General features: G+C 50.3%; 1 protein-coding gene across 1 annotated transcript; it reads right to left on the bottom strand.

Moving 5' to 3' along the window:
• Positions 1-1,681: 1,681 nt before the first annotated feature.
• On the bottom strand, positions 1,682-25,973 carry KLHL12 (kelch like family member 12). The gene is made up of 12 exons (XM_085083223.1): positions 25,846-25,973; positions 25,412-25,609; positions 18,561-18,714; positions 17,587-17,804; positions 14,405-14,554; positions 12,553-12,667; positions 9,868-9,974; positions 8,760-8,955; positions 7,912-8,070; positions 6,569-6,667; positions 3,591-3,777; positions 1,682-3,261 (listed from the first exon to the last, which is right to left on the bottom strand). Exons 1-12 carry the CDS (start codon positions 25,927-25,929, stop codon positions 3,135-3,137), a joined length of 1,794 nt encoding a protein of 597 aa, XP_084939349.1. The 5' UTR covers positions 25,930-25,973; the 3' UTR covers positions 1,682-3,134.
• Between the last annotated feature and the right edge of the window lie 1,928 nt (positions 25,974-27,901).

The following is a 27,901-nucleotide window of genomic DNA, read 5'->3' on the forward strand; positions in this document are numbered from 1 at the left end:
AGGAGCTTGTGAATTTTCTCATCTCCAGCACCAACGTGGAGCACTTTGAAGATTTATATTGTGCATTACCTGCCTGGAAACACCAGTTCCTCTTCAAACCCTTCAGTACATCCTGTCCTGCAAAGGCAGGGATGGGTCTGCTGGCCACTCTCATGGGGTCACATCCTGCTGTGACCCAGTTCTGATGCTACTGCTTCAATCTGCCCAACTGCTGAGTTTCTGCCCAACCACACACTGGACACGTCACTTTGGAGCTGAATCCCCCTGAGCCCTTTGCAGGAGAGCAGGGCTGGTCAGGGAAGGGAGAGGAGCTACTGACAGCTCCAGGGTCAGCATCAGAGCCTGGCAACTCCCCCTGCACTGCCTGTCTCCCTGCAGGTGTCAGAGTGGCACAGGAAAGACAGATCCATGTATGGGACCAGTGAGTGCTTCCTTGTGAGTACTGAACTCTCCAAACAGGACCTGCTCCCTTGTTTGGTTCCCCACTTCCTTCTCGCTGGCTGAAGACTGACGGAGCAGTCTGGGGGACAGATGTCAGGAGAGGCTTCTGAACACCTAGAGTGAGTGGTGAGCTGTTTGTGGAGGGACCAGGAAGTGGAGAGAGCATTTGGAGCCATCAAAGGCTGCTGGGGCAGAATGCTGCAGTTTGCTCTGAAATCAACAGGATCTGTGTTTTGTACATGGACAGATGAATCTGGACTCCATCCCACATGCCCATGATGCACAAAGGAGCAATAATTTTTACAACTGCAGCTCTATTAGAATGATGGAACTGTTTAATTTGGAAATGGCCTCTAAGATCAGTAAGTCCAATCATTCCCCCAGCAGTTCCATGTCCACCACTACACCATGTCCCCAGGTGCCACATCCATGTTTTTTGAACATTTTCAGGGATGGTGACTCCACCACTGCCCTGGGCAGCCTGGGCCTGACCACCCTTTTCAGGAAGAAACTTTCCCCAATATCCAACCCCGAACCTTTCCTGGCACAGCTTGAGGCTATTTCCTCTTGTCTTGTCTCTTGTTCCCTGGGAGCAGAGCCCAACCCCCACCAGCCTCCACCCTCCTGTCAGGGAGTTGTGCACAGCCAGAAGGTCCCACCTGAGCCTCCTTGTCTCCAGGCTGAGCATCCCCAGCTCCTCAGCTACTCCTGGTGCTCCAGACCCTTCCTCAGCTCCGTTCCCTTCCCTGGACATGCTCCAGCCCCTCAATGTCTTTCTTCTTGTGAGGGTCTCAAGATTGTCCTCAGGACTGGAGGTGTGACCTCAGCAGTGCCCAGCTCAGAGGAGCAGTCACTGGTCCTGCTGGTCACACCATGGCTGGTACAAGCCAGGTGTCATTTGCCTTCTTGGCCACCTGGGCACACCTGGGCTCATGTTCAGCCCCTGAGGATTCATTATTGCTGTCGACTGTAATCACAGTCTTTTCCTCCTCTCTGCTGCCATGCTCTTCTCCAACAGACCTTGCAACAAATTCCTTCATTAGGGAGTCCTCCAGGCCTGGCTGGTCTCTGTGCCACAGATCTCACAGCTGGAGCAGCTGTTTTTCACAACCAGGCTGAAGCTGCAGGGCAGAGGCACAGCTGAGGGTGGCTGCCTGGTCTAACACAGGGTTTGTACAAACCCTTCACACAGCAGTTAGACAAACGTCTGGAAGGTAGTGAACAGAAGCTAAACTCCCACTGGCTCAGGAAATATTTTATTCTTTATACTTTCATTAAAAAATAAACATAGGAAACAAAACCACAGAACACTTGTGTGATAGAAACAAACGCAGAAGGTCAGAGCATTGGCTGAAAGTGCTTAATTAGGTCATGCTACCATGTCCCTGATCCCACCCTGTCCCCAAGCAAGGAGTCAGCAGGAAGCTCAACGAGCAGCACTACATGGAGCCCAGGCACTGTGGGGCCAAGCTGATGGCAGAGGGGAGCCTGTGCTCCCAGCAACGCAGCGAGGCAGGACATGCTGAGCAGGGAGTGCTCCATAAGCTGGTGGGAGCCGGTGACGGAGCCTCAGCTGGGCTCATGGGGCACGCCAGGGATAGCAAGTGTCACAGGATGTGGAGTTATGAGACAGGGGAATAAACAGCGGAGAACAAAGGGCGAAACGGAATCCTGGATGTCACTCTGGAACAGCCCTGGAAGCAGAAAAATCCTAGATAAAAGGATAACTGTCACAATGAACTCAAGTGAAAGGCTGCCGTGGGTGCGCTGGACTCGGGTCTGTCTGGGGACAAACCCCAGTGACTCACCAGCAGGACGTTGGGAGCAGCCACTGTGTCCCTACTCTTCCGGCCTCAGCTCAGGTGACCTCCCTGCAGGGTGGGGCACAGGCACGGCCCTAGCACAGCCAAGCTCCCGGTGCCACACATCGTTTGCAGCTGGAGCTGACAAGCTTTTTGAGGAAACACGATGTGATGAACCTTGCTGAGCACCCGATCAAGAGCACAAACGCTGCAGAAGTGCTTCTATGGCAGGCAACGAGCTCCTCCCCTGCCCTCTGCCCCTGTGGCCTCAGGCTCTGCGTCTCAGTAGTTAACAGCTTTAACCTGCGACTCCTTTAGCGTGCAGCCCTGCGAGGACCCTGCAGACACAGTGCCAGTTGCAGGCCCACCTCACACACACACTCACCCAACCCGGCTCTGCACCCATGTGTGCTCCAGGAGCATGTTTGAACATTCAGTATGTACATGATGATTTGAAGCTGGAACACAAGAGCAGCTGGGTCCACCCCCACACATCCACATGGCTGAGAGCGACCCGCGGGGTCCTGCAGTGACTGAAGAGGTGACCCAGTGGTATGTACATGTCCTTGGGAAGGCTCACCAGGCTGCCTGAGACCAGGCTGGGGCAACTGCTCTGCCCACAGACTGAGCCACAGAAACAGCAGACAGTGCAGCTTCTCCTGACCCATTCACCCTCTTCCTCCAGCTTCCCACAGAGCCCCCGATTTCAAATGACTGCTGAGATCACACGGTTATGCACATGCTCTAGTCACAAGCAGCACAGAAAGCTGCTGTTCTGGTGCCTATTCCCACAGCATCCACAACTCTCAAGAACAGTCACTGCAAATCACTTGGGACTCTTCCTCCAGCCGAGACTTTTTAGAATGTTTTTCTTTGTGAGTTCCCTCCTGATCACTTCTCCCGAAGGACACAGACTCCTGCGTCGCAGCGCTGCATCCCTAGGGAGGTGACCACTTCCCAGCTGTCAATGATGGGATCGTAGCACTCGATGCTGCTCAGCAGTGAGTTGCCATCGTATCTGCCGGGACAGAAAGTTACAGATGAAGGATGGTGCTGGAGGAAGAGGCTGAGGCATTCAGAACTCTTCCTGGGAGGCTCCACAGCTGCATACAGCAGGAATAGCCCAAATTATAACTGCTGCATCAGACTGCCTTTGCTGTCTGCTGCCGCTCTCCCGCCTGCCTGGGCCCTGGACCTTCGTGCTGCCTGTTTCGGTTGGGCACGGTGACCCTGTGGTGTCTCCTCTCATAAGAGTTTAATATACCAGTGTGAGGAGAGGCCCCATGGAAGGGGCAGCAGCTGTGTCCCCTCAGGTCACTTGCTCAGCTGCAGACCCCGAGGGCTTACCCAGCAATGGCGTAGAGCCTGCCCCGCAGCACTGTGGCTCCCACGTAGCAGCGCGGTGTGGTCATGCTGGTCACCGTGGTCCACGAGTCGGTGCGGATGTTGTAGGCTTCCACCGAGGAGAGGTGCGCCGTGCCATCGAAGCCACCCACCACGTAAATGTGGTCGTTGAGCAGAGCCACGCCAGCCCCTGGGGAGAGGAGATGGCACAGTCACACCCACAAGTGACACTGGCAGCACTGGGCTTGCTGTTACAAGGCTGAACGGCTCAGTTCCTCCCTCTTCACAGGATATTTTTATGCTCCTATCTACCCCAAGAGAGCTGGTAACTGTGTCTTCTGTTGTTGTCTCCAATATGATACATGAAAACATGTCACTCCACTAAACACTGCTGACTCTGTGGCACGGGGGGCCTGGGCAGCACAGCAGCACAAGAGGTTTACCTGGGCTGACAGCTGACCACAGGTGTGTGAGCAGAGCAGCACCAGCCCCGCTCTGCTGGCAGGCAGCTGGCTGGGGTTGGAAGCACAGACAGCTTCCTCTGGTGTTTCTGACTCCCTGGTGTCACCCAGCTCCTGCCTGTGGCCTGGAGAGTTGCTGCACACTGCTCCATGCAAAGCTGGAGGAAGGATTTCCCTGACATTGCTCCTTTGGAAGGCAGGGAAATAAAAACTGGTTTCTACACCTTCACAGAGGTGGCTGGACCATCTGCCTGAACAGCTGTTCTTACAGTGAAAGCAGACAATAATATGCTGGTCCAACTGGGAATTTATGAAACCAGCAGCAAAAAACCCCACCAGCCTTGGCTGCTCCTTGGCAGTCTCACTCAGGCACAGCACTGTAGGACACTGGGACATTACCGTGCACTTGGTGGCCTCGGGGGCTCCTGCACCTGGGAACACAGTCAGTCCTGTCAGGCTGTCATCACTAACACAAAACTATTGCATTAGTGAATATGCTGAAGGAAATGAGCCAGCTACCCTGCAGCTCTAGGGCATGGAGACTTACAAACAGGGCAAAAGAGACTTTCTGTTCCACTAAACGCATCCTCACTTTCCCTGTCTGTCCTTGCTGAGAGCTCCAGAACAGCTGGGAATGGCCAGGCTGGCCTGGTGAGCTCTCCAGGAGCTTTGGTGAGGAAGATTTTGGCTGAAGAGACTAAACCAAGGCCTAATCAGGGAAATTGGGTCCAGCAATGCAGTATGGCCAAGGTCTCTGAGGGGTAGCCTCCCTCCAGAATCTGTCCTGAGAGGTGAAGAGAAAAAAGGAGGAAATTATCTCTGTGAATAAAACCAAGATTACTTTTAGTCCTGGTCTTGGAATTTAAAGACCTGCATGTGGACAACTCTTAGAGGTTTTTTGGGGGGCAAAAGAAATCCTACTGGGTCCAAGGTCACCAGGATGGACTTAACTGACACCAGGATGAAAGCTGCAAGTAGCTAAGCTACGAGTAGTTAGGGGTGTTAGTACCAGTGAGGCAGCATAAAAACCTGGGCGAGAAAAGGTCCTTGGGCACACCTGTGTTTCAGATCTTGGTGCTCCAGGTCACAGTGCCAAGGAATGAACCAGCTGAGCCAGTGCTGGGGTCAAGAGCCTCACCATGTTCCTGCTCACTTGTGGCACCAAGGAGCTCATGCTGCAGCCAAGGCACTACTACCAAAGCCTCCAACTCCTGTGGAAAGCACAGACCTGGGAAATGGCTATTGTAGAAGGCTTTTCCCTTGAGCTCTGCTTTTGGTCTTGTCTGAAGTCAATCTTCTCTGGTGCCCACAGCAGACCCCTGGGGAAAAGCCATCTGATCCTCAAACTTCCTAGAGATCTGTGGGTTGGTCTCACACGATGCCTCTGACCTTGAAAAACCTGCAGATTTAATCCTGTGTTTTATGTGGGGTCTTCCTGGATGTGGAAAGTGCCCAACTCTTAAATCAAATCCATTCTTGGCAGATAAACCCACACTTAACAGGAATAGCCCTGTCACAGGAATAAATATTTAAAGACTGGGGTTTTGGTGAATGCCACTGCAGGCACAAGAAAGCTGAAATATTTTTGGAACAGAGCCCAGTTTTAATGAGTACCCAGCACTTGTCCCTAACCAGGAACACTGCACAGGCATCACACAGAGCAGTGCTGCCCAGGCTGACTGTGAGGGGCAGTTATTGAAAAAAGCAGAGAAAAAGCGACTTCAAAGAGGGTCTGTAAGCACTGGGAGCCACAAGGTGTGGACGCACTGAGCACCCTGCCCATGCACACACAGGCAGGGCCAGGGCAGCTCATCAGCATGGCCTGGAGGGCAGGGCAGGAGGCCTGAGGCAAAGGGCAAGAGCACAGGGCAACACCTGGGCACACAGGAGCTACAGGGGCTCCACAGCAACTCCTCTGAGAAATGAAGAAGAGCTTAAACAGAAAGATACTCCAAAAGTAGGATTTAAACTGTATTTCTATCCTAAATAAAACTACCAACTTAAAGCTTGGATAGAACTCCAGGCAGAAAGACAAGTGAAGAGTTGTGTGAGTGCACCACTCATGTAACCCCACTGCAGGGTGAGGCTGCTCTGCTCCTGCTGCCCCAGAGCAGGGCTCAGGTGAAGGAGCAGCCTGGCAGGACACACCATGTCTCATGCAGCTGATGAGCACTGACCCACTACTACAGTCTGTAGCTGGTGCCTTGTGAGCTCTTGTCCATGCCAAGCACTGTTCCTAGTTTTGGAAGTCACACAGCATTTCCTCTCCCTCCCTGTAACCTGTGACTCAGCCACCACATTCTTCTATACACACCTTGGCATGTGATGGAGACAGCAGGCATGTGAAAACTAGTATTTCTCTTGGGACTTCAAGCCAGTGTGCCCTAAAATCATCCCTTCTCAAAGCCAAACCACCCACTGGGGCCAGACCACCCTCCAGGGCAGCAGAACACACCAGGAGTGACTGCTCCCTCAGTGCAGCAGGAAACACACTGACCTTAAGGCACTGTGGGCTCTTACCTGAGCGCTTGGTGGCCATTGGAGTGACATTTGTCCAGTGTCCAGTGTGGGGGTCATACCTCTCAACAGAATTCAGGATGTTCAGCCCATCGTAGCCTCCTGAAACAAAACACAGGAGCAAACCAGGGCTGACTCTGGGAGAATGTTTTCTGCACAGAGAGCAGTAACATTCCTGGTGGACCCTGAGCACAGCGTGGCACTGCCATCAGCACAGCTCACCTCTGTCAGGATAGGGGATCTGCAGCCAGCCCAGAGTCGTCAGCCCTGCCCCCAGGCTGCACTGGACCATGTGGGAGAGCACCACCTCCCCAAACCAAGCAAACCAGGCCAGCCCCAGGGAGCTGCCTCTGAGCATGCTGAGGCCACTGCTGGTGCAGCCCTGCAGATGTACAGCTCCCAGGTCTGTGCTGCAGCCTCAGCTGCAGGAGGCTGAATGGTGTAGGCTGGGATCTTTCAAGAGCTGTTTCACAAGAGGATACTAAAAAATCTCTGTGCAGCTGCAGCAAAGGAGCAGTTTGCTGCCATCCACCCTGGGGGACAGAATGAGGAAGAGGAATTTGGGAGGGGGAAGTGCAACCCATAAACCAGGTTGGTTTATGGCCAGGTTGGATGGGGCTTGGAGCAACCTGGTCTGGTGGAAGGTGTTCCTGCCCATGACAGGGGGCGGAATGAGATTAAGGTCCCTTCCAACCCAAACCATTCAGTGGTTCTGTGAAACAGTGCCTGAGATCTGTGACTCCCCAGGAACAGGACTACAACAGATGCAGGGTGAAACGCTGGGCCTGCCTTGTCTGGAGCCCAGAAGGTGACCAACAGAACAAGCTTTAGCATGCTCTGTCCTCTGGCTATCTGACTGTATTCACAGCTGGTGTGGTGCTCAAAAGTGAAATGAGTGCTACAGAAAAGCTGGAGAACACACAGGTGAGGATGCATTTCTGGAGCACTACAGCCACCATTGCTTTGTGTGGTGCAGGTGCACCCTCTGTCCCACAGCTACCTGCTTCATCTCTGGGCATTTAGACACTGTCTAGGTCACACAAATCCTCAGCTGGCACTGCTCATCTCCACACTTCAGCCATCCCTCAAATGCAGTGTGTGTAAATTGTGTGTAATTTGCAGCATGCAGCATTTCCTGCAGTGATATGGCAGCTGCAGTCCAAGCCATTGTGATTGGGAACAGTGAGGTCAGGCAGCATTCACTGACAGAGCTGTGAGGGCTCAGTGAGGTTAAACCTCTTCTGCCATGTCTGTGACAGGTTGGTGTTGCTCAGGCAGCACCTGAATGGTCACCTGGGTAAAAAGACAGGCTTTGCACAACTCCCAGAGGTGCTGAGAGTACCTACCGAGGCAGTAGATCACTCCATTGGCCACCACAAGCCCTGCTCCCTCCCGTGCTGTCTGCATGTCTCCCAGCATACTCCACTGGTCGATGTTGGGGTCGTAGCGCTCCATACTGGTGTGCCGGCGGCTCCCATCGAACCCCCCCGAAACGTAGATCATGTCTGCAATGACAGAGGTGGGACCCAATGAGTCACATGGAGCATGAGGGCCCTCACACACAGAGCAAAGCTACAAGATGGACTGACAACATCAGCAAACATACCTTGGCACAGTGGGTGCCAAGATGAACCCAGGCCCCTCAGCCTGGCTCACTGCATCAGCCTGCTCACAGGCCCAACAAACAAACAAACACACACAAGCTGCATCTGGCCCTCAAATGTGCTTCTTGCTGATGGATGAAAGAGAACACGCATGTCCAGCTATTTTTTTCACGCTGCAGAACCACCAAAACACTGCCACACCCAAACCCTGCCCATGACGAGCCTCGTATCAGTAGCTCACTCCTTCCCTGCTCATGTTCCAGTCTCTCCAGCACTGGATGGTCACAGCTGTATTTGCTGCCCTGTGCTTAGTGTTGCCCAACACTCACCACCCTCAGAGCTTCCCACTATCATCTCTCACAGAGCCCCTTTCCCCTAGTTCAGAGATACGTGCTGCAGGAATGCAGCGGAGGCAGAGCTCCTCTCAGGATATGTGGGCAAGTTTTCCATTTCTGCATCCCAGTGATGAGAAGGCAGAATCTCAGGCTCCCCTCCTCCCCCAGAGCCAGCCCACTCTTCACATAGCAGCTCAGGATATCTCAGGCCAGAGCTGAACAGGCTGTCCTGCCCTGGCAGTGATCAGGACATACCTCCCAGGGTTGTGGCTCCCGCCAGCCCTCGCCGCACATTCATGGGAGCCACAGAGTACCAGATGCCATCTTCATCTGATGTGTAATCCAGGCACTCCACGGAGCTGAGCCGGGAGCGCCCATCGTAGCCCCCGATGACATAGATGCGATCATGCAGGGACACTGTGGCCACATATCGCCTCTTACGGGTGATGCTCTGGGACAGCACAGCAACACAAAGGTCAAGGAGAGGAAACAACACTGGGCATAGAAACCAACCACTGCTCTTCCAAAATCTTCTGCTGCTCCTTTGGGAAATGGCCCACGGTGTCAGAGCAGGCAGCATTGTTGGTTTAAAGGACACAGCCTGAGCGACTATGTCTGCCTCCCCCTGCCATGCTTTCTTCTCTGGACCATGTCTCTCTGCACTCAAATATTTGTCATTAAATGCCATTTATTCTGTGCTGCTGCATAATCTTTGATGCATGTGGGATGTTTTGTGAGACTTCCACTGGCTCCTGCAGACACTGGTAATGGGAAGAGGTGGGGATTCCAAATATTTGATGAAGATTTTAGCCTCCAAAAAAAAATCAGAATTTTGGAACACCAGGTGATACTCAGTCTGCCCTGATTGGTGATATTAAAGAAGAGGCAGTTCTCCACCATTTCACAGAGATAAAGGCAATTTTAATTTGGGTAGAAATACTCCTCAGTGCAGGAATTCTCTCTTCCTATTATGCTACAAAACACTGCAAGCAGCAGGATCACGCAGCAGCCTGAAGGCTGCACTCATTACACTGTTCCTATTGACATTCCAATTATCATCACTAACCTTAAAGCTTAACACCCCTTCACTAAGAAACTTGATAGTTCTCACTCCCACAACCAAGATATGGGTCTCTGCAGGCTCAGCTGATCAGGGCTATGACAACAACCCCCTCTCCCTCAGTCACTCTGCAAACTGAAGTGGTTTCAGCATTCACCACATAAATCTCTAAAGAATTTCTGTCAGAAATCTTCAGCAGATTGCACAGGACTGCCCAGGGATGACTGTTATCCAGCTGGTGCTGCAGGATTGGGGTTTGCTCACAGCCTGGTCAGCACAGTGGTGGTCAGAAGCACTCCTTACCGGCAGAAAACTCCACTCCTGGGTCTTGGGGTCGTATTTCTCCACCACGTCAATGGGGGACTGCTGGCTGCCGAACCCACCGATCACAAGCAGCACTTCGTTAGCTCCTGGGGCACAGAAGGACAGCAACGCCAAGTCAATCCCTTCACAACCAAAAGGTCACCTCAGGGGAACAACCTGAAGAAACTCTGAGCCTTCCCTGACACAAAGCTGCCTCTAAATCCCTGTTTTCATCTTGGCTCTGGAGCAGGGACCTAACCTGGCTCAGGCACTCACACTCCCTCTGTGCTCAGCAAGGAAGAGAAGGGAGAAACTCTTAAGAGCATGTGCCAGACGACTGACTGAGGTGTTAGGAACTAGCTGCTGAAGGGCTGTTCCTCCTAACATCAGAGGCACTTTGAGAAGACAAGCTGACTCACACAGGTGCTGAAGGTCCTTTGTATCTCCTTTTGTATTATTTCCACTGCTTTTCCCAAACCTCTCACCATCCCATAGGATCTGGAGGAGAATGGCTGCTTCCTTGCAGCCTCCTCTTGGAGGAGGTCTCCTCTTGGCTGCAAGTGACATCCAGACCTGATTTAGGGGACTTTGTTCACCATATAACTGAAAAACAAGTCAGGCTGTCTGAAGCTTGGAAAATGAATTAAGTATTTCCCCAGGAATTGTCTCTTAAATCTTGTGCATTTTATTTCACAGTTGCCTTCCCTCTGCTTTCTTTTGTCTGAGATGGGCTCTGAATTTTTCTGATTTCCTCCAAGACTGTTAAATAATAGTTGTGACCTGGAGAGTTGAAACTTCCCCTGCAACCACTGCCTGGAGGCAGCTTCTGTCTCACGTTTAGAACAGCTCAGCATCCCCTGAACTCCCCGGGCCCTTTCTGGAACAGGGAGTTTACCATGAGAGTTTAGAACTGTCCATTTGCATTGCAGGAGGACTGAACACCAACCAACAAACACTTAACAAGACTTTGTCTGTCACAAAGCTGCAGAAAAGCTGCCACCTCAGATGAAGAATAATAAAAAACCCCAAAAACTAGGAAGGATTCACAAGGCCTCCAACATCTTGGCAAGCCCATTTTGCAGTAAGACAGCTAAAAGTGCAATCACTTCAGTTCCACCCATGCAAAGTTAATACTCAACTGGATCACAGTTTATAAGTGACACATTGCTGCTATCAGATGGTGTGGAATCAATTAAAACAGCTAGGGCTGAATCCAAACAACGAACCTCAGCAATAACGTGCAGTTTTAACCTGCACAATCAGACAATAAAACAGTTTTGCAATGTCTTTTTTATCAGGTGAAGCATTTCAACCAACAATAAAATGAAATGTATTTTTCTAAAATCATAGAATCACAAAATGGTTTGGGCTGGAAGGGACTTGAAAGCTCATGTCATTCCACCCCCTGCCATGCTCAGGGACAGCTTGCACTATCCCAGGCTGCTCCAAGCCCCATCCAGCCTGGCCTTGGACACTTCCAGGGATGGGGCAGCTACAGTTTCTCTGGGCAACCTGTGCCAGGGCCTCACCACCCAGAGAGGGAAGAATTTCTATCCCAAATTTCCCCTTTCAGTGTGAAACCATTCCCCATTGTCCCATTGCTGCAGTTTCTGATGAGAGTCCCTCTCTGGCTTCCTTGTAGGCCCCTTCAGATACTGAATGCTGACGCCAGTGACAGGCTGAACTGAAGTGCAGGTCATTGAAACTGGTGTAGGAATTTCCACAAAATGTACTGAGGCCTGGGCTATGCAAGAGCAGCATAACAGTATTTCCTTAAGGCCAGAAAAGTTTGATTAGTGTGTCTCTGACAAACCTAATCCATCCTCCTCCTTTCGTGGTTAAACTGCTTTCTGTCTCCTAAAACAGGCCATGAAGGGATTTTGGGGTCTCTCTCCACCACATCCACAGCAGCACTGGAGAACACACAGGGCAGATTCCTTGCAGGGAGAGTGGTCCATGCTGGCACTGATGGCAGTGCTCTGGGAGTGCACCAGGATACAGGCATGGCACAGACAGTCGGACAGAAGAAGCCAATAAAATACTTTTCCTTCTTCTGTAGGTCATTCCTACATTTATGCTGCTCTTGAGTGCTCACAGCCCTAAGCCAAGCATTTTCTGAACAACTCAGTCACTGTGCTTGGTAGGAGTTACTGAAATAAAGGAAGATATAATAATTTATTTGCCTTAACAAGGGTAGGGAGGAAGAAAAGCATCTCTAAAGGGGAAGAGGGGCATCTCCATTTCCCTCCTTCCACCTTTCCCTGTCCAGCTCGCTGTGGAAACTTGCTGTTACTGTAAGGCAGCTGTGACTCACCTCACAGCTCTCCTTTGGACTCTGAAACCTGCCTCTTCACACAGGAAGAAACTCTTCCCACAGTTCTTGGACAGCTGCATGCTGAGACAAATGATCTGCAGGCAACAGCACTCAGGAAACTGGTTTTAAGTCACAGCAGGGGCCTGGGATTAGAGGCAATTGACTGATCCCCACACTGGCACTAAGCAATCGTGCTCTGAAAAAGATGCACCTCTCTGCTCCGGTCCCATCTGTGTCCCACTGGGGACCATGGGATGACAAGTTACTGCTGTGAAGAACATCATCATAATTACAAGGCACTAGACAAGGTGTCTACCACAACATCTGCCAGGGCCCCAGCCCCTCTCAGTGTCCTTTCTCCTGCTGCTCACCCAGACGTGCTCGTGTCCTGGGTCCTTGCATCTGGCTCCGGAGCTCAGGCCGAAGGTGGAATTTTTTGGCTTCGTCTACGAGGTCTCTGCACTGCAGGCTGCAGCGTATAAAAGGCTGGGGAGAAACATGAGTCACTGGTACATGCAATGTATTTTAAGAAACCTCAGAAGAACTGTCCTAAAGCCAACTCTGATCAGCTCAGACAGCATGAAAAGGACTTGTGTGCAGGCTGCAATGTCCTGGTGCAGACACTGCATGCAGGGAAATGCAAAAGTGACTGAAGACCAGACCGCAGCTGACAAGATAGAGCTCCATTCTCACAGTCTGGCACTACAGGTTCCTCAAGGAAAATGGCTGCATTGGAAAACTAAGGAAAAGCCACTTCTGCTACATTTATACTAACGGAAGTATGACTGGGAAGGGGAACTGGCAGTGAAACCACACTTGATCTGCCCCACATAACTCGTCCTGCACCTGCTGCTAGAGAAGAGACAGGGAGCACAGCACCATGAAGCTGTTCAGCTGATCTGTTGTCCTGATCCCTGTGCACATGGGACATGGAGTTGTGAAGAGGCACCAGAAGCACTGAAGTCTTGTTAAAAAGTGAGGGGCATCCACAGACAGCCTCATCTCCTTGCACAATGCTGTGTAATTCCCTTCCCTAGCTGAGGGCCTGGACCAACCTCCCTTCAGCTCAGTGCTCATTTCCCCTTGGGTGTTTGGTATACATGCTACTTCAGTAAGTTCAGAGTTACTTTTACAAGTTCCTGGTGTCTGTGTGAGGCAGCCACATGGGTCCAACGCTTCTCTCTCCACACTGCCCCAAGATGAGGATTTGCCACCAGTGTGTGGCATTGCTAGACTGGACAGGTCACCCTGCACGTTCACTCTGAGAGCTGAGGGCCTGTACACACTCTGTCTCAGGCTGGATTTGGAACAGATCTATTTGTTTTGGTACCAGTCCCTTTTCCATTAGCTTCAATTTCAGTTTGAAGTGGACCGTGACAATCTGACTGAACACCCTTTAGCCCTGGCACAACCTAACTGCCCATCAGGTAGTCTGGATTTAATAACATCCATGATCTATCAGATTCAAGATGACTGTTGCTAAACCAGCCTTTTCTTGATGTAGAGAACAGTGTCATTCACCATTCAGCACCTGTCAGGTGACAAGGGCTAGAACCCGTGAGTACGTCCTATCGTCATCTAACCTAAAGGCTGGTTTGACCTCTGGGCCTTCCTTTGAAATCTTGCTGGGGTCAGCATCATTTCCTGGCTGGAATTAAACTTCCACTGAAAAGCTTAATTATCTCTTTGCATCATCCCCATTTTGGGTTGCCTCTGCAGCATTCCAGAGCACAAAGCAGCAGTGTTAGCCATGGCTCTTGGCTGTGTGCTGGTCTGGGATCCACACAGCTGCTGTCTTTCTCACTCAGAGGTACTTGCTGGCTATCTGCACCTCAGACACCTTCTGAGGAGCCATGACCTCTCTGAGATCAATGCCAGCAATCTTCAGTCTAGGGAAGGGGACCTGCCAGTGCTTAGGAATGAAGGCAGCAAGGACTTGCTGGAGACTGTAACAGATGACAACAGAAAGGTGCTGTGGGTATCTGCAGAGACACCTGACTAACAACTCTGGAGTGAGCATCGTCCAGCGGCAGAGCGGGGTGCTGTGACTGCTGGCACAGCAAACCACTGCTCAGTGTGACAGTGGCACTGCAGCTGAGCAGGGACAGCTCCACAGTGTCACCATCTAAGAGCCACAGCAGAGAAAGAGCTTTGACCACGTTCTGTCGGACAGCAGAGCTCAGCCAGGACCACGCCATGTCCTGCTGGTGGCTGTGGCAGTACCTCGGTGTCGATGACATCGGTGATGTAGCGGGGGGTGAGCAGTGGCATTCGCACGTACTGCAGCAGCTCCGGCAGCGACGCCTCACGCTCCTTCTTCGAGTGCTTCACCCAGTTGATCACTGCCTCGAAAACTGGCTCCTCAGAGTCCACCTGCAAAGAGGAGACACATCCTGATCAGATGGCAGGATAGCATTAAAGCCACTGCCATGGAGCACACGACGTCCAGGCTGCTGGCACTGCTTCACAGCAAGCAAGGGAGCACTTCAGCTACGAGTCTCTTAGGGAAATCCCCATAAGCACAATGGAATTCCCTCACTTTCTCTCCCTTAAACCTGCATTTGTTTTGTCCCCTGCAGCTGAGCTCAACAGGCAGTCCACATCCTGGAGCAGTAAGCGCTATGGTGTGGAGCAGAGGCTAGAGCTGGGAGCCACCATTCCCTGACCAGTGGGAACTCACAGGGCAGCTCCCCCAATTCTCTGTGGAGCAGGAGCTGTGCTCCCGCAAAATTCACAGTTCTATCATTGAGGTGATCAGAATCATGTTTCCTTTGCACAGAGAAGTCTGGCTTAGGTCCTGGCAGCCATGTGCCCACACACTGCCCCTCGGACACTCCAGCCACAGCAGGTACATTGAGGGCATCTTTTTATTTCAATCCACGTTTAAGAAACTACAAAGGATTTCAGAGCTGGGAACCCCAGGGCATGAATGTCACTGTTTATTTCTACTGTTTATTTTATTTTATCTTATCACAGGTTTATTTCTGTCTCCATTTAGGACTGGCACATGCTGGTGCTTACACCACTTCTGGAGATTACACTGACTAAACCACCCAAACTTGATACTGGTGGAAAACAACAGGTGCTTTGGACATCTATGATTACCAAAAGCAAAATAATTGTAAAAATCTTTATTATATATTACTCAGACTTTGTTTTCTTTTTGCACATCTATCAGATCATCCAACGTAAAAGGAAATCAGACATGAACTTATTATCACAAAGTCTGTTAACTGAGACTACATATGAAGATAAAAGAAGAGACTGTGATGAAAGGACTGAGCCTTCCCACCAGCCTATGACTGATCCCCTTTGAAGTCCAGTTTGAAGCTGTCAAGCAGAATGTTCTGAAGCAGAGAGCCACAGGGGTTAATTATGTAAGGCATTCTTCTAAGCCATTGTTTTATATTTGTTACAGTGTAATTTGGCATGGTCTCTTTCTCTTGGAATTACAGGGAGAGGACAATTGGAGCTCACAAAAGGAGAGCAGACTACTGTATTGTTTCCAGTTTCCCCACCTCCTCCTTAAATGCAATAATCCTGTGTTAATTTATTCCCTCCTGAACTGAATGTCCTCAGATATATTTTAACAGTTTTACTGTTCATGAAATCATTTATGTTTTCTGATAAATGAGTAACACTAAATGCAGGATCACCGTGATGACCTGTCAATGCGCTTCTTGAGCAGCCCAGAGATTTTCTGAGGGTCCTCCCTCAGCACACTCTGATTCCACACAGCAAGAGAGAGATCTGATCCTTATCCCAGACTGATTTGGGTTGGAAAGGACCTTAAAGCTCATCCTGTTCCACTCCTACCATGGGCAGGGACACCTTCCACCAGACCAGGTTGCTCCAAGCCCCATCCAACCTCATCTTGGACACTTCCAGGGATGTGGCAGCCACAGCTGCTCTGTGCAGCCTGTGCCAGGGCCTCCCCACCCTCACAGAGAAGAATTTATTCCCAACATATAATCTAAATCTCTCCTCTTTAAAACCATTACCCCTTGTCCTATCACTCTCTGCCCATGTAAAAAGTCACTCTTCATCTTTTTAATAAGCCCCTTTAAAACTGGAAGGGGCTCTAAGGTCTCCCTGGAGCTTCCTCTTCTCCAGGTGAACATGCCCAGCTCTTCCAGCCTGGCTCCAGAGCAGAGGGGCTCCAGCCCTCCGAGCATCTCCATGGCCTCTTCAGGTTCCTCTCTAACCAGTCCACATCTTCCTTGTGCTGAGAACCCCAGACCTGGACACAGCGCTCCAGGTGGGGTCTCACAAGGACAGAGAAGAAGGGGAGAATCCCCTCCCTTGCTCTACTTGTCATGTATTCTTAAGGTACAATGCATGCACAACACACGGCTTGCTGCCAGGTCTTAACCAGCCCTTCCAATCCACATGGAATGTCACTTTGCCTGAGCAGATCATCAGACAAGTTTGGCTAGAGCATTCTCAAGTTCCTCATTATTTCCTGTTCCTTGCCCAGAAGCTGCTGTCAGTACCATGACAACCCACAGGAGCTCAGCCCCTCACAGCACAAAACTGCATCTTGTCAAACACCAAACATACTCAGCCTTCTCCACTGCAGATCCTGGCCAGAGCTGGGTCTTTCACCACTGTCTCACATACTCTTTCTCAAGCAGCCTCATTAACAAGAGGATGTTGATGTGGCTGAAGACCACTTCCAAGGAATACATGAACAATTCTCCTCTGGCTACCCCTGTATGGCTTTTTAGGAATCTCACCAAAGGTATCCCTTACATTGGTTTGCTTTCAAGCATTCCGTTCCCCTGAACTCTGAGTAGTGACTGTTTCAAGCCCTTCAACTGCAGTGAACATCAGCTCTTGACAAAATCCACCTCAACAAATAATCAAGCCCTCTCCTCATTACCAGGGAATGTTCAACTTATTAATAGAAAAGTTGGAAAAATGTATTTGACATGTTCCAGGCAAACAGCATATCCTCCAGAAACTCCTACCTTCAGGGAACTAAATCTCCCTGTAACCTCGTGCAGAGTCAGACCACCCTGCACCATCCTGGGGATTCCTTGTGCTGCTGATCAGCAGACAAACAGAATTTAAAGCTTGGGGGTGTTTCTAAAATGTAGGCATTGAGAGAACTTATGTTCTCCAGGGAAAGGAGGAAATGAAGGACCAAGAACTGCAGAGGGAACTAACTCACTGTGATTGACTTGCAAGAAACACTTGTGTGACAACAAATTCTTAAAGAGAAGCTACATGTTTTTGATAAAATTCAGATTACAAACTAGCAAAAAAGAATTAGAAGCTTCTTGAAAATTAAATTCCAAATTCAGGAACGGAGAAGTCCACCCCAGGACTACAGACTCATTACTGACTGGTTTCAATGTTTTATTTCAATGCTTTGCACAGTAATGGTATTTTTCAGGTTTTACCTGAATTTCATCACACTTGATGAGCTTTTCAACCTCTTCTTGATTTAAGAGGATAAACTCTTCATGCTGAACCACCTCTGGAAAATGTTTCTGGCTGAAGACCTCTGCAGCTTGCATTAGATCCACACAATTGTGTGTCTCAGCAAAATCCCGAATGCCCAAACAATTTGATGGATCCAGCTGGCTTTCTAGAAACTCACAGCAAGCTTGTTTCACACCTACGGAAAATTGGAGGGGTGAATGAGCACTGCACGCTTACTATCGATCCACTGCTTTGGCAAGGGCTTCAAAAGGAAAGTTCTAAGCAATAATGAAAATCCAATTCAAGTAACAAGTACTACAGAAACACACACATGCACATATTGCTTTGGAGACTGTGAAGACACTTGGAGCAGCCAGACCATGTGTTTGGGCTGGTTTGAGCTCTGGCTGTCCTATTCCAATGAAAATATCACATCAATCTGATACTAGGAAGATTTCAATATGAGTTGTACTCAACTTCATGGATTATAATCCACTAATGTGTCTGCTAGTGGAGATGGCTACCAGATTTCTAGGTCTATGATAACTTTTATGTAAGTTGTCTGGGATTTGGGATAATTGCCTGGATAGCTCTATAGGTGCATGTGCAATGACAACAACCAGTCTGTTACCGACCCAGACAGACTGTGATGGCAGGTCAAATGACATCTGGGGTTTGCTTATTATAATAATGTAACTGAGCTGTAACATTTATGTGCTATACAGCTCACAATTACTGCAGAAATACAGTACCCCAAAGCATGGAACCTGTTTTACCTTTTTTTTTTTTTGGCACCCAAATCAGCTCCTCTACCAATGAGACCACAGTGCACAAGAAAACAGACGTTTGACATAACAGCTTATAAATATCATACCTCCCATGCACTGAGGGTCAAACAAACCAAATCTCTAAATAGCAGCAATGGTGCAATTTGTACTAATCCTTGAATTACCTTTCAGCTGAAGCAGACATGCTGCTGGCAGCAATTCCTGGACGTTTTCTACTGTCACATGCACGGTTTCTGTATATACAAAGTCCAGCAGGATTTCCATGGTGGAGGCTGTCAGGCCCTGGATATCCACACAGGGTTTATCTTTCTCTGAGAGCTGAAAATTAAAAGGGAGACACAGCTTTACTTTTCATTAATGTGATCAGAAAGCTCGTAACACTCAGCAGGTTTGAACGTAAGATCTGTCAGATTTCAAGAGAGATATGTCCTTTCTATTTTGATACTCACTGAAAGGATATGGGGAAGGAAGGAATTTCCCTACAGAATTCACTTACAGAATGAGATGAAGTTCATTATGGATCAAAAGGACAGTTACACTGCACAGTAAAACCTGTGAGCTGAGATCTGAGTTAGCAGAGATTACATGTGTCATCTATGCAAGACAACTAAACCCTCTCCTCCTTGCAGTACTCCAAGCTTTACTCCAAGGGAATTCCTCCCTGTGTTGGCCCAAACCAGGTTCTTTCACCTGGTGTGAAAGAGGCCAATCCACACCCAGAGTTCAGGTATTTGATTCACTTCAGTTCTGCACAGAAAGGGGGGCTGGTGACCAATCACCAAAGCCAGCACATGACTGGCAAAACTGTTCACTATTTATACATTTTAGCAAACAAAGGCTTCTTATGCTAATTAGTCCCATGCCCAGTATTTTTCTTCCTCTGGGTTGGGGATTTCTGGAGTTGGTGGCCGTGACATGCCCCTGCCAGAATTACCTTGTCCCCATTCAGAGCTGATTCAGCACAGCTGCTGAGCTGGCTTTATCAATTTCTTCCTTCTCTTGGGTGCTCTGCCAAGTGTCTCTGTGGCCTGGAAATTTGCCATCTCTGTGCCCACTATCAGTAGGACATCCTTCTGCCCAAGCTTTGGTAACTTCCCCCCTGGGCACCTCAAACCTAAACTTGAACAAGACAATTCTACTGACAAGTAATTTTCCTTTCCAACACCCGGATACCTTCATCACTCCACTCTAAAACCAAACCAAAGGAAAAGCTTTCTCGACTGGTCAGTTTCCTGATTAATTCTTCAAGTTCATGGTGAACTTCATTCCTAAAATGAAATTATGAGAAGTAAAATGACAGTATGTGCAGTGATGGCACTTACACAATCCAGACTTTGTCCCCTGACTATTTTATCATCTCTATGATTAATTTTGGAGTAATTATTTTTTCCAAGGAACGTTATCCTCTCAGCGGTCAATCTTTGGGAACAGCAAATTCCGTGAATCCACCAAATTTGCACAGAACTGAGATTATATTTCACAAAGCTTCAGCTTCGTGGTTCAGTGCCTCCAGCACAGAGCTGCTGGCACAGCATCCGATGATTCCTGACCAGTGGACTGGCTGGTGGGCTCACTAATCACACCCTGCACACTGCTGCCAGCTCAGCAGCATGGCTGTGCTTCAGGAGGTGATGATTTCCCTGTGGCACACTGCAAAACCAACCCCTGACTCCTGGAGCAGTCAGCATCAGTGCAAGCACCACGCAGACAAAAGCCCATGGCATCTCTTGCCAAGAATGAGCCTGAAGCTGGTACAGCCAGTTGGGCAGAGACTCAGGGAGCAGAAAGCATGGCTAAAGCACCATCACTGACCTTTGAATGTGCCACAGCTGGGGAAAAGGGAGGTGATACTGAAGTAGAGAAAATAAGAGCAGTTGGAAGCTACTCCTGCAGAGGCACTCCATGACACAGCAGAGAAGGGAAGGGATGTCTGTCCGGACATAGTTGTGTCTATGATGCAGAGACACACTTGCAGTAGAGAGGCACAGGAGGTAATGGTGAACCTCGAAGGAATTTGTGGGAAGAGGCCTTTCAAATCTGTTGACTCAGTGAACAAACTTTATGGCTTCCAAAGTCAGGAAGGAACAGCAAATTATCTAGTCTGACCTGCTGTGTGACAGGCTAGGCAATGCATTCAGAAGCTAAAACCAGCTCCTGCCTTGGGCTAGACGAAACATTCCTGAAACAAGACTAATCTGTTTGTATCAGAAACAAAGGTCACAGATGTCACCAAAGGTCAGAACTGATCAGACAAGACCTTCAGATGATTCCAATAATCAAATTATGACAAAGACCATACATATTTAGGATCAAATATTGACCTCCTGGTAGCTGTAAGCATCAGTTCTTTACACATCAGCCTGGAGCTGGTAAAGAAGCTCCTGACCCACAATCAGTATTTAATAATCAGCCATGCACATACTCTTTATACTGCTGACCACAAACCATGGGGACAACACTATTACCATAGAGATGATTATTTCCTGCTTCCTTTGCATTTCTGCTACACTCCACTACTTGGTTATTATTTTGCTCAGTTTACTCACATGCTAAGGATGTCTGGAAGGAAGGAAGTATTTCAAGTAACTTCACCTAATATATGTGATGCAGAATTAGGATCCTAACATCATACCTTAAGGAAGGATCTCAGAGTGGAGACAACGTGATTCTGCACATAAACTCATGGAATGATTGGGTTGGAAGGGACCATCCATAGACCCTCTCTGACAGTTTAAGCCATTTCCCCTTCTACTGTACCTCCAGTGAAAAGAGTCTCTCTCCATTTTTCTTGCTGGCTAACTTCAGGTACTGGAAGGTCACAATTAGGTCACCCCAGAGCCTTCTCCAGATTCAACAATCCCAATTCTCTCAGCTTGTCAGACTCATGAGGACTCTGAGCTGAGCTGCAGCCTGTGTGTGCAGCATTAGAGAACTGCCCGCAGTGCTCAGTGCTGGGCTGTTGGGACATAGACAGCTCCTCCTTCATCAATACAGTCACATATTTGGACTCAGAATGCAAAATGATGGTCATACAATGCTAACCAACACACAGGCCAGGCAGCTTTCCTCTCTAAAGTGTTCAGGGTTTCCTTTCCAGGTTTTTCAGTGGCACCAGACACATCCTTGCATCTCCACTGTCAGAATTTCAGATTGGTTTCCCATTTCACTGTTTAATATCAGAGCTCTGCTCACTTTCTCTGCAGGGAGTAAAGTAGCTAGGGATTGATATTCCCTCATACAAGCTATATTTCTAACATCATAAAAAGTGTGCAGCAGCACAGATCCCAAAATAACTTGCAGCATCCAGGAAAACAACTAAGGAGAGTCACTTCAAGGCCTCAGGAGTTTTATCTCAAGATGCCCAAGTTGCTGAAAGCCTTAAGGCAGGGGCTGCAGGTTACAGCTCTGTTGTGAAACACAACGTTGCTCCTTCCATTCTATCCATAAATCTTTATGCTGGATTTGGCTAGGGTAGAGCTAATTTCCTTCCCAGTGGCTAGCATGGGGCTGTGTTTTGGATTTGTGCTGAATGCAGGGACAATAATGGAGATGTTTTTGTTACTGCTGAGCAATGGTCACACAGAGCCAAGGCCTTTTCTGCTTTTCATGCTGCCATGCTGGTGAGGGGGCTGGGGATGCATGGGAAATTGGGAGGAGACATAGCTGGGACGCATGACCCAAACTAATCAAAGGCATATTCCAGACCATCTGACATCACGCTCACTGTAAGGAAGAAGAGGTAGAGATGTTTGGAGTGATGGTGTTTGTCTCCCCAAGTCACTGCTGTGTGTCACAGAACTCTGCTCTCCAGGGGATGGTTGAACACCTGCCTGCCCATGGGAAGCAGGGAATGAATTCCTGGGTTTGCTCTGTTTGTGCGTGTGGCTTTTGCTTTCCATATTAAACTGTCTTTATCTTAACCCACGATTTTTTCAGCTTTTACCCTTCCGACTCTCGCCCTGATCCCGCTGGTGGAGGAGCAAGCATGGGGCTGTGAGGGTCTTGACTGCTGTCTGGGGCTAAACCACAACAATCATGCAACTCACCCTGCAGGAGAATAGGCCTAAAATTTTGCAACCACTTCCTTACCCAAGACTACTTCTTGTTTTTCATCTTTACTAGTGCAGACACACAGAACTACTCTGGAATAAACCCCAATTTCTTTTCACAGGGGAAGAGAAATGCTGGCATGACAGTGCTAACATGTGGCTCACTGTACTCCGGAGGGTCATCACAGCACAGTGAAGTTGCCCATGTAAGAACCTGGAAACAGCAGTTGTTTATTTTCAGAATAGTATTTCTCGGTTCTAGCGGAAAAAAGAGAAGATAGAATAGTTTCTTTCTGAGGTGGAGCCAATGATCATCTCTTAAAAGATCCCAAGTTACGTTAACTTGGCCAAACAAAGACAAATACTAGCGCACAACTAAGATCCAGGGCAGATAAAACTGCTCTGCAATTTTCACTACAAGGAACAACCCTCCAGGTAAAACTGATGGTGTTTCTGTTCTCTGCTCAGCACAAGGGGAAAGGAAAATGGTAAAAAACCTGGGGTTCAACAGGTGATCAGTGGCTTCTCCTCATTCTGGAAAATGGGAACAGAAAATGGGAAGAAATTAATACTAAGCTAGACTGAGAACTTTTTAAAATGGTAAAGTCAGAAGTGAGAGAAGGAAGGAAACTTGAGACACAGGGAGGCAAAGGCAGTTCTTTATGACAACAGTATCTGCTGACAGTCGCAGTGTTGTACTGGCCATGCACAGATGTGACACCAGGAATACTGTGGCACAACCCCAGGATATAAGACCAGGAATGCTGTGGCATAACCCCAGGATCAGTTCTGAACTGAACAAAGTCTCATGCAGCCCAGTCTGGCACTTCAGAGCAGCCCAGCAGTTCACAGACTCGCAGGAGGCAAGTGATGGGAGTGCTGAGGAAGCCCTGCTAGGGCCTGGCAGTCCATGACACCACACACACTCAGAGCTCCCTGGAGTCCCAGCCTAGCCAAACCCTGCACCCACAAGTGCCTGGAGAGTGTCCGAGCCCTGTCCCATCACAGGCCCTGACACACTTGTTGCTGACACACACAGGAAGGAGGTCCACTCTGAGGCTTACCAAGCTGCTGTTTCCTGGAAGGAAGCTCTCCCACAAACACTCTGTAATTGTGTGCCCCTTGGCAGGTTGGTCACTTTAGGGTTTCCATAACAAAGAAGCAAATTTGGAAGAGATACAAACTAAGCAAAAGAAGCAAACTCCTTAAAGCAGAGGCAGTGTGGGAGCACAAGAGAGCAAGCCATTCTGCCCACTGGGTACAGGCGTTTTCCCAGGAAGAATTAAATTTCCTAGGAAGATTTACATCTCTGAATGAAGGTCACTATGATGTTACAGTTAACATGAGCATAATGAAGCAAGGAGAGACATCTCAGCTCAGACCCAAAGCACACCAACCCCGGCCTTTGTTAGCAGCCACAAAGAACGTTCTGGAGCACATGGAGTGACAGGATCTCTTCACACTGCCTAGGCAAAGTCTAGAAGTCAAAAGCATTGACAGGAACATAGAGGCAATCCCAGAGTAAAGACACTCTTCTGTACTGCTGAGCACCTGGACCTACTGGAGAACAGAGAACTTCAGCTTCCAGGGATTGAATTTGCTTTGTGTGTTTTCTTCTATTAATTACATTTACTTCATGCCGAGAACGAGCATAAAACTGATAAATTTACAAATATAATGAAGATATGGTAAAAAAAATATTGGTCTGTGGTCAGGCCACACATGCCTTGTTTTGGTTTCTTTGCACAGGACTGTAAAAACTGGGACACCTGCTCCCCCGACAGCACCAAGAGCAGTGGGCACACAGACAGCTCTGCTACAGCCTTCGTGGCTGGGTAAAACAAAGAACAAAATCATTCTCTGCTGCAAGGACTCTTGGGCTAGCAGGGAGGGCTTTAGGACCTGTGAGCTACTTAATAATGCTTCTCCCTGGTAATGGGGAATGTGGTAGGATAAGGAAAGAATCTTCCATTAGAAAAAGCTGCAAAGATGGACTCAAACTTATAAAAGACAAAGCCAGGCAAAGCATCTGATGTTTAACAGTGAGTGCCAGTTGTACCTCAAGCAGTATCTGTCAGTGACTCAGGGAAACAGCACACAGGTAGTGCAAGTCTCACAGTAAAGGCTGAGAGTCAATATGCTCACAGGTGAGATGCGCTGAGTGCAGCACCTGGGGCTCAGAGTCACCCCAGCCCCAGTGACACCCCCATGGCAGGAGACCAGCACAACGTAGCACATACCAGCTCTCAGCCAGTGATGAGGGGAGCCCAGCACTGCATCAAAACCCCCCCATTGCACAGAAAAGCCCGCCCAGACTCCCCAGCACAGCTTGCACAGCCCAGCCCCAGGGCAGGAAAGATGCCCAGAACCACAGAAACCACAAATCGCCACTAGAAAAATAAATAAATGTATCAGAACTCTCTGGTTTGGCAGCTTAGCCTGGCAGCTCACTGGGCACAGTGTGGTCACATGAAAGCAGACCATGAATCAGGACCACAGGCCCTGCCACAACCTCTAACTCCCCACCTGGTCACATTATAGGGCTCTGAGGCCACCAATAAGAAACCCCAGAATCACCTCGAAGGGCTCCAGGGCCACCAGGACAGAATCCAGAGGGCTCCAGTGCCAGCATGGGGGGATCCAGAGAGACCCAGGGCCACCATGGAGGGGCCTGGAGCCCATAGGGAAATCCAGATACTAAGGGCCACCATAGAGGAATCCAGGGCCAGCATGGGGCCCCCTGAGCCACCCAGGGCCACCATGAAGGGCTCAAGAACCACCACGGGGGCATCCTGGGCAGCCACGGGGAGTAACCCGTGGACTCCAGGATCATCACAAGGGGATTCTGGGCCCCCACGGGGGAACCCTGGCCCTGCTGCCGAGCAGCTCGACAGAGAGCAGCCCAAGCACTGGGCGGCCCTACCTCCTCCACCCACAGAGCACCCAGGGCCGGCGGCAGCACCGACCTCGCTGGTGAACATGGCGCAGAAGTAGTCGCTGCAGGCGGCCAGGACGATGCGGTGGGCCGGGAAGTCCTTGTGCTCCACGCGGAGGGTGACGTCGCAAAGCGTGTTGCTCTTGCGCAGGGCGTTCATGGCGTTGAGGATGGACTTGGCGTGGGAGTTGGTCATGATGTCCTTGGGGGGGGCCATGGCGCGCGGCACCTGCGGGCACAGCCAGCACGGCCACATGGCACGGCGCCCGCCGCCGACAGGGGGCGCTGCCGCCGCGCCGCCCCGCCCGCCCTCAGCGCCCGCCCCGCCCGGCGCCCCCGCCCACCGCGACCCCGCGCCGCGGCCGCCCCGCCGACACCCCCCCGGGGCGGCCCGGGGCCGCCCGGCCCGGCCGCTCCCCGCCCCTGCAGGCCCAACCCGGAGCTGCCCGACCCGGCCGCACTCACCGCCGCGGGGAGAGGTCCCGGCCCGCACACCTCGCCTCCCCCCGCCCTTCCCTCTCCCCGTGCCGCGCGCTCTGATTGCATCATGACGCCGCGCCGCTCGCGGAGCGCCCCGCCCCCGGGTGCCGGGCGGTTGCCGGGCAACGAGCCGGGGCTGCCCCCACAGCGCCCCCCAGCGGCCCTCGCGGGAAGCGCAGGAAAGGAGAGCCTGAGGGGCTGGGAAGGGGCTGGAGCGGCTGAGGGAGCTGGGAAAGGGCTCAGCCTGGAGAAAAGGAGGCTCAGGGGGACCTTCTCGCTCTCCACAACATGAGGGGGAAGCCGGGGGTGTGTTGGGCTCTGCTCCCAGGGAACACGGGACAGGAAAAGAAGAAATGGCCCCAAGTTGTGCCAGGGGAGGCTCAGGAAGATAGTGGGGAAAATTCCTTCCCTGAAGGAGAAGGCCCTGGCACAGGCTGCCCAAAGCAGTGGTGGAGTCGCCATTCCTAGAAGTGTTCAAAAACCGTGGATGTGCCACCTAGGGACAAGTGCTGGGGGTGAACATGACAGTGCTGGGGGAATAGTTGGACTCCATGATCTTAGAGGGCTTTTCTGCCCTTAAAGATCCTGTGTTTCCATGATTCTCGGTTTGCTGCTGCAGTGCTCTGGCAGGCAGAGCCCTCACAGAGCACCGGGCATGGTCCCTGAGCTGCCTCCTCTCCCCTGGTGTGGCTCCTGCTGGGTGAACCCCTGGAACTGGCTCTGCCAGGTCTGCGGGAGCCGAGCTGAGAGCCAGGCACCAGGAGACTGCTTTAGACTCCCAGGATTTTTAAATGAATACTATTTTTGAGCTCTTCCCACACACACAACATCTCCGGCAGATCGCCTCCAGCTGACAGCCCTGAGCCGCCTCCGCTCCCCCCTGCCCTCGAACTCACTTCCATCCTGCCTGGGGATGAATTTTAAAACCTGAATCTGTTCATACAGTCAGGTACAAAGTCATTGTCAGCAACCCGAGATAAATTCCCAGCTAAATGTAGAACACATTATGACTTAAGGAATCTGTACATGGAGGTTGAGATATTATCCTGGCTTGGAAGCTGATCATTAATTCATAAACTTCCTCCTCCAAGAACCAGGATCAGTCTGTTTGGAGGCTGTACATGGTATGAGTGTTTGGAAGGTTTGTTTGACCTCGGCCATGCTAAGCAGGGAAAAGATCCAGCAGCTGGTGATGAGAATTCAGTGTGCAGCAGTGTTCTGTTTCCCACTGCCTTCAGAGCTGGCAGATGCTCTGCCAAGGGGGATTTTAAAGTCAGCAGCGCCTCATTCTCTAGACCCAACTCAAGCAGAAATTATTGTGCTGGAGGCAGGTACCAGTATGTGTGTCAGACTGCATCATCATCTATCTGGCCCTCTGGGGGCTTGAAGTCAGGAGGGATGTGTGACCAGAGTGTCAAAGCAGACTCTAAGTGCATGAGAGATACAGCCTGGAGGAACAGAGGAAAGAGTCAGCATATGCCTGCCCAGTGCTCTCCTCCCTGTGCTCCTTGTTTCCCAGCAGACATGCTCAGCCAGCATTTGTATCCACCTGTTGCTGATTTTCCAATGCTACAGATGAGACCCCTGAGAGTATCAAAGGCCTGTTTGGAACAATCTGTCGCTCCCCCACCATCGGCATGGGTGCAGCATCACCTTGAGTCCGGTGTGCTCTTTTGGGCACTGAAGGTATTGGAGAGTGTCCAAAGGAGTGACATGGGAACAGGGAAGGGTCTGGAGGGGCCACATGAGGAGTGGCTGAGGGCATTTAGTCTGTTCAGCCTGAAGGAGCCTGAGGTCAGACCCCACTGGGGGCTGCAGCTCCACACAAGGGACAGCTCTGATCTCTGCTCTGTGTGACAGTGACAGGACCCGGAGAAGGGCTGGAGCTGTGTAAAGGGAGGGTTAGATTTGATCTCACGGAAAGCTTTGTCCCCCAGAGGGTGCTGGGCACTGAACAGGCTGCCCAGGGAATGGTCACAGCCCCGAGGCTGCCAGAGCTCCAGGGGAGTTTGGAAAATGTTCCCAGGCACCGGGTGGGATT

The sequence above is a fragment of the Lichenostomus cassidix genome, chromosome 26 (genome assembly GCF_008360975.1).
Source record: "Lichenostomus cassidix isolate B80296 chromosome 26, HeHo_3.0, whole genome shotgun sequence".
NCBI classification, from domain to species: Eukaryota; Metazoa; Chordata; class Aves; order Passeriformes; family Meliphagidae; genus Lichenostomus; species Lichenostomus cassidix.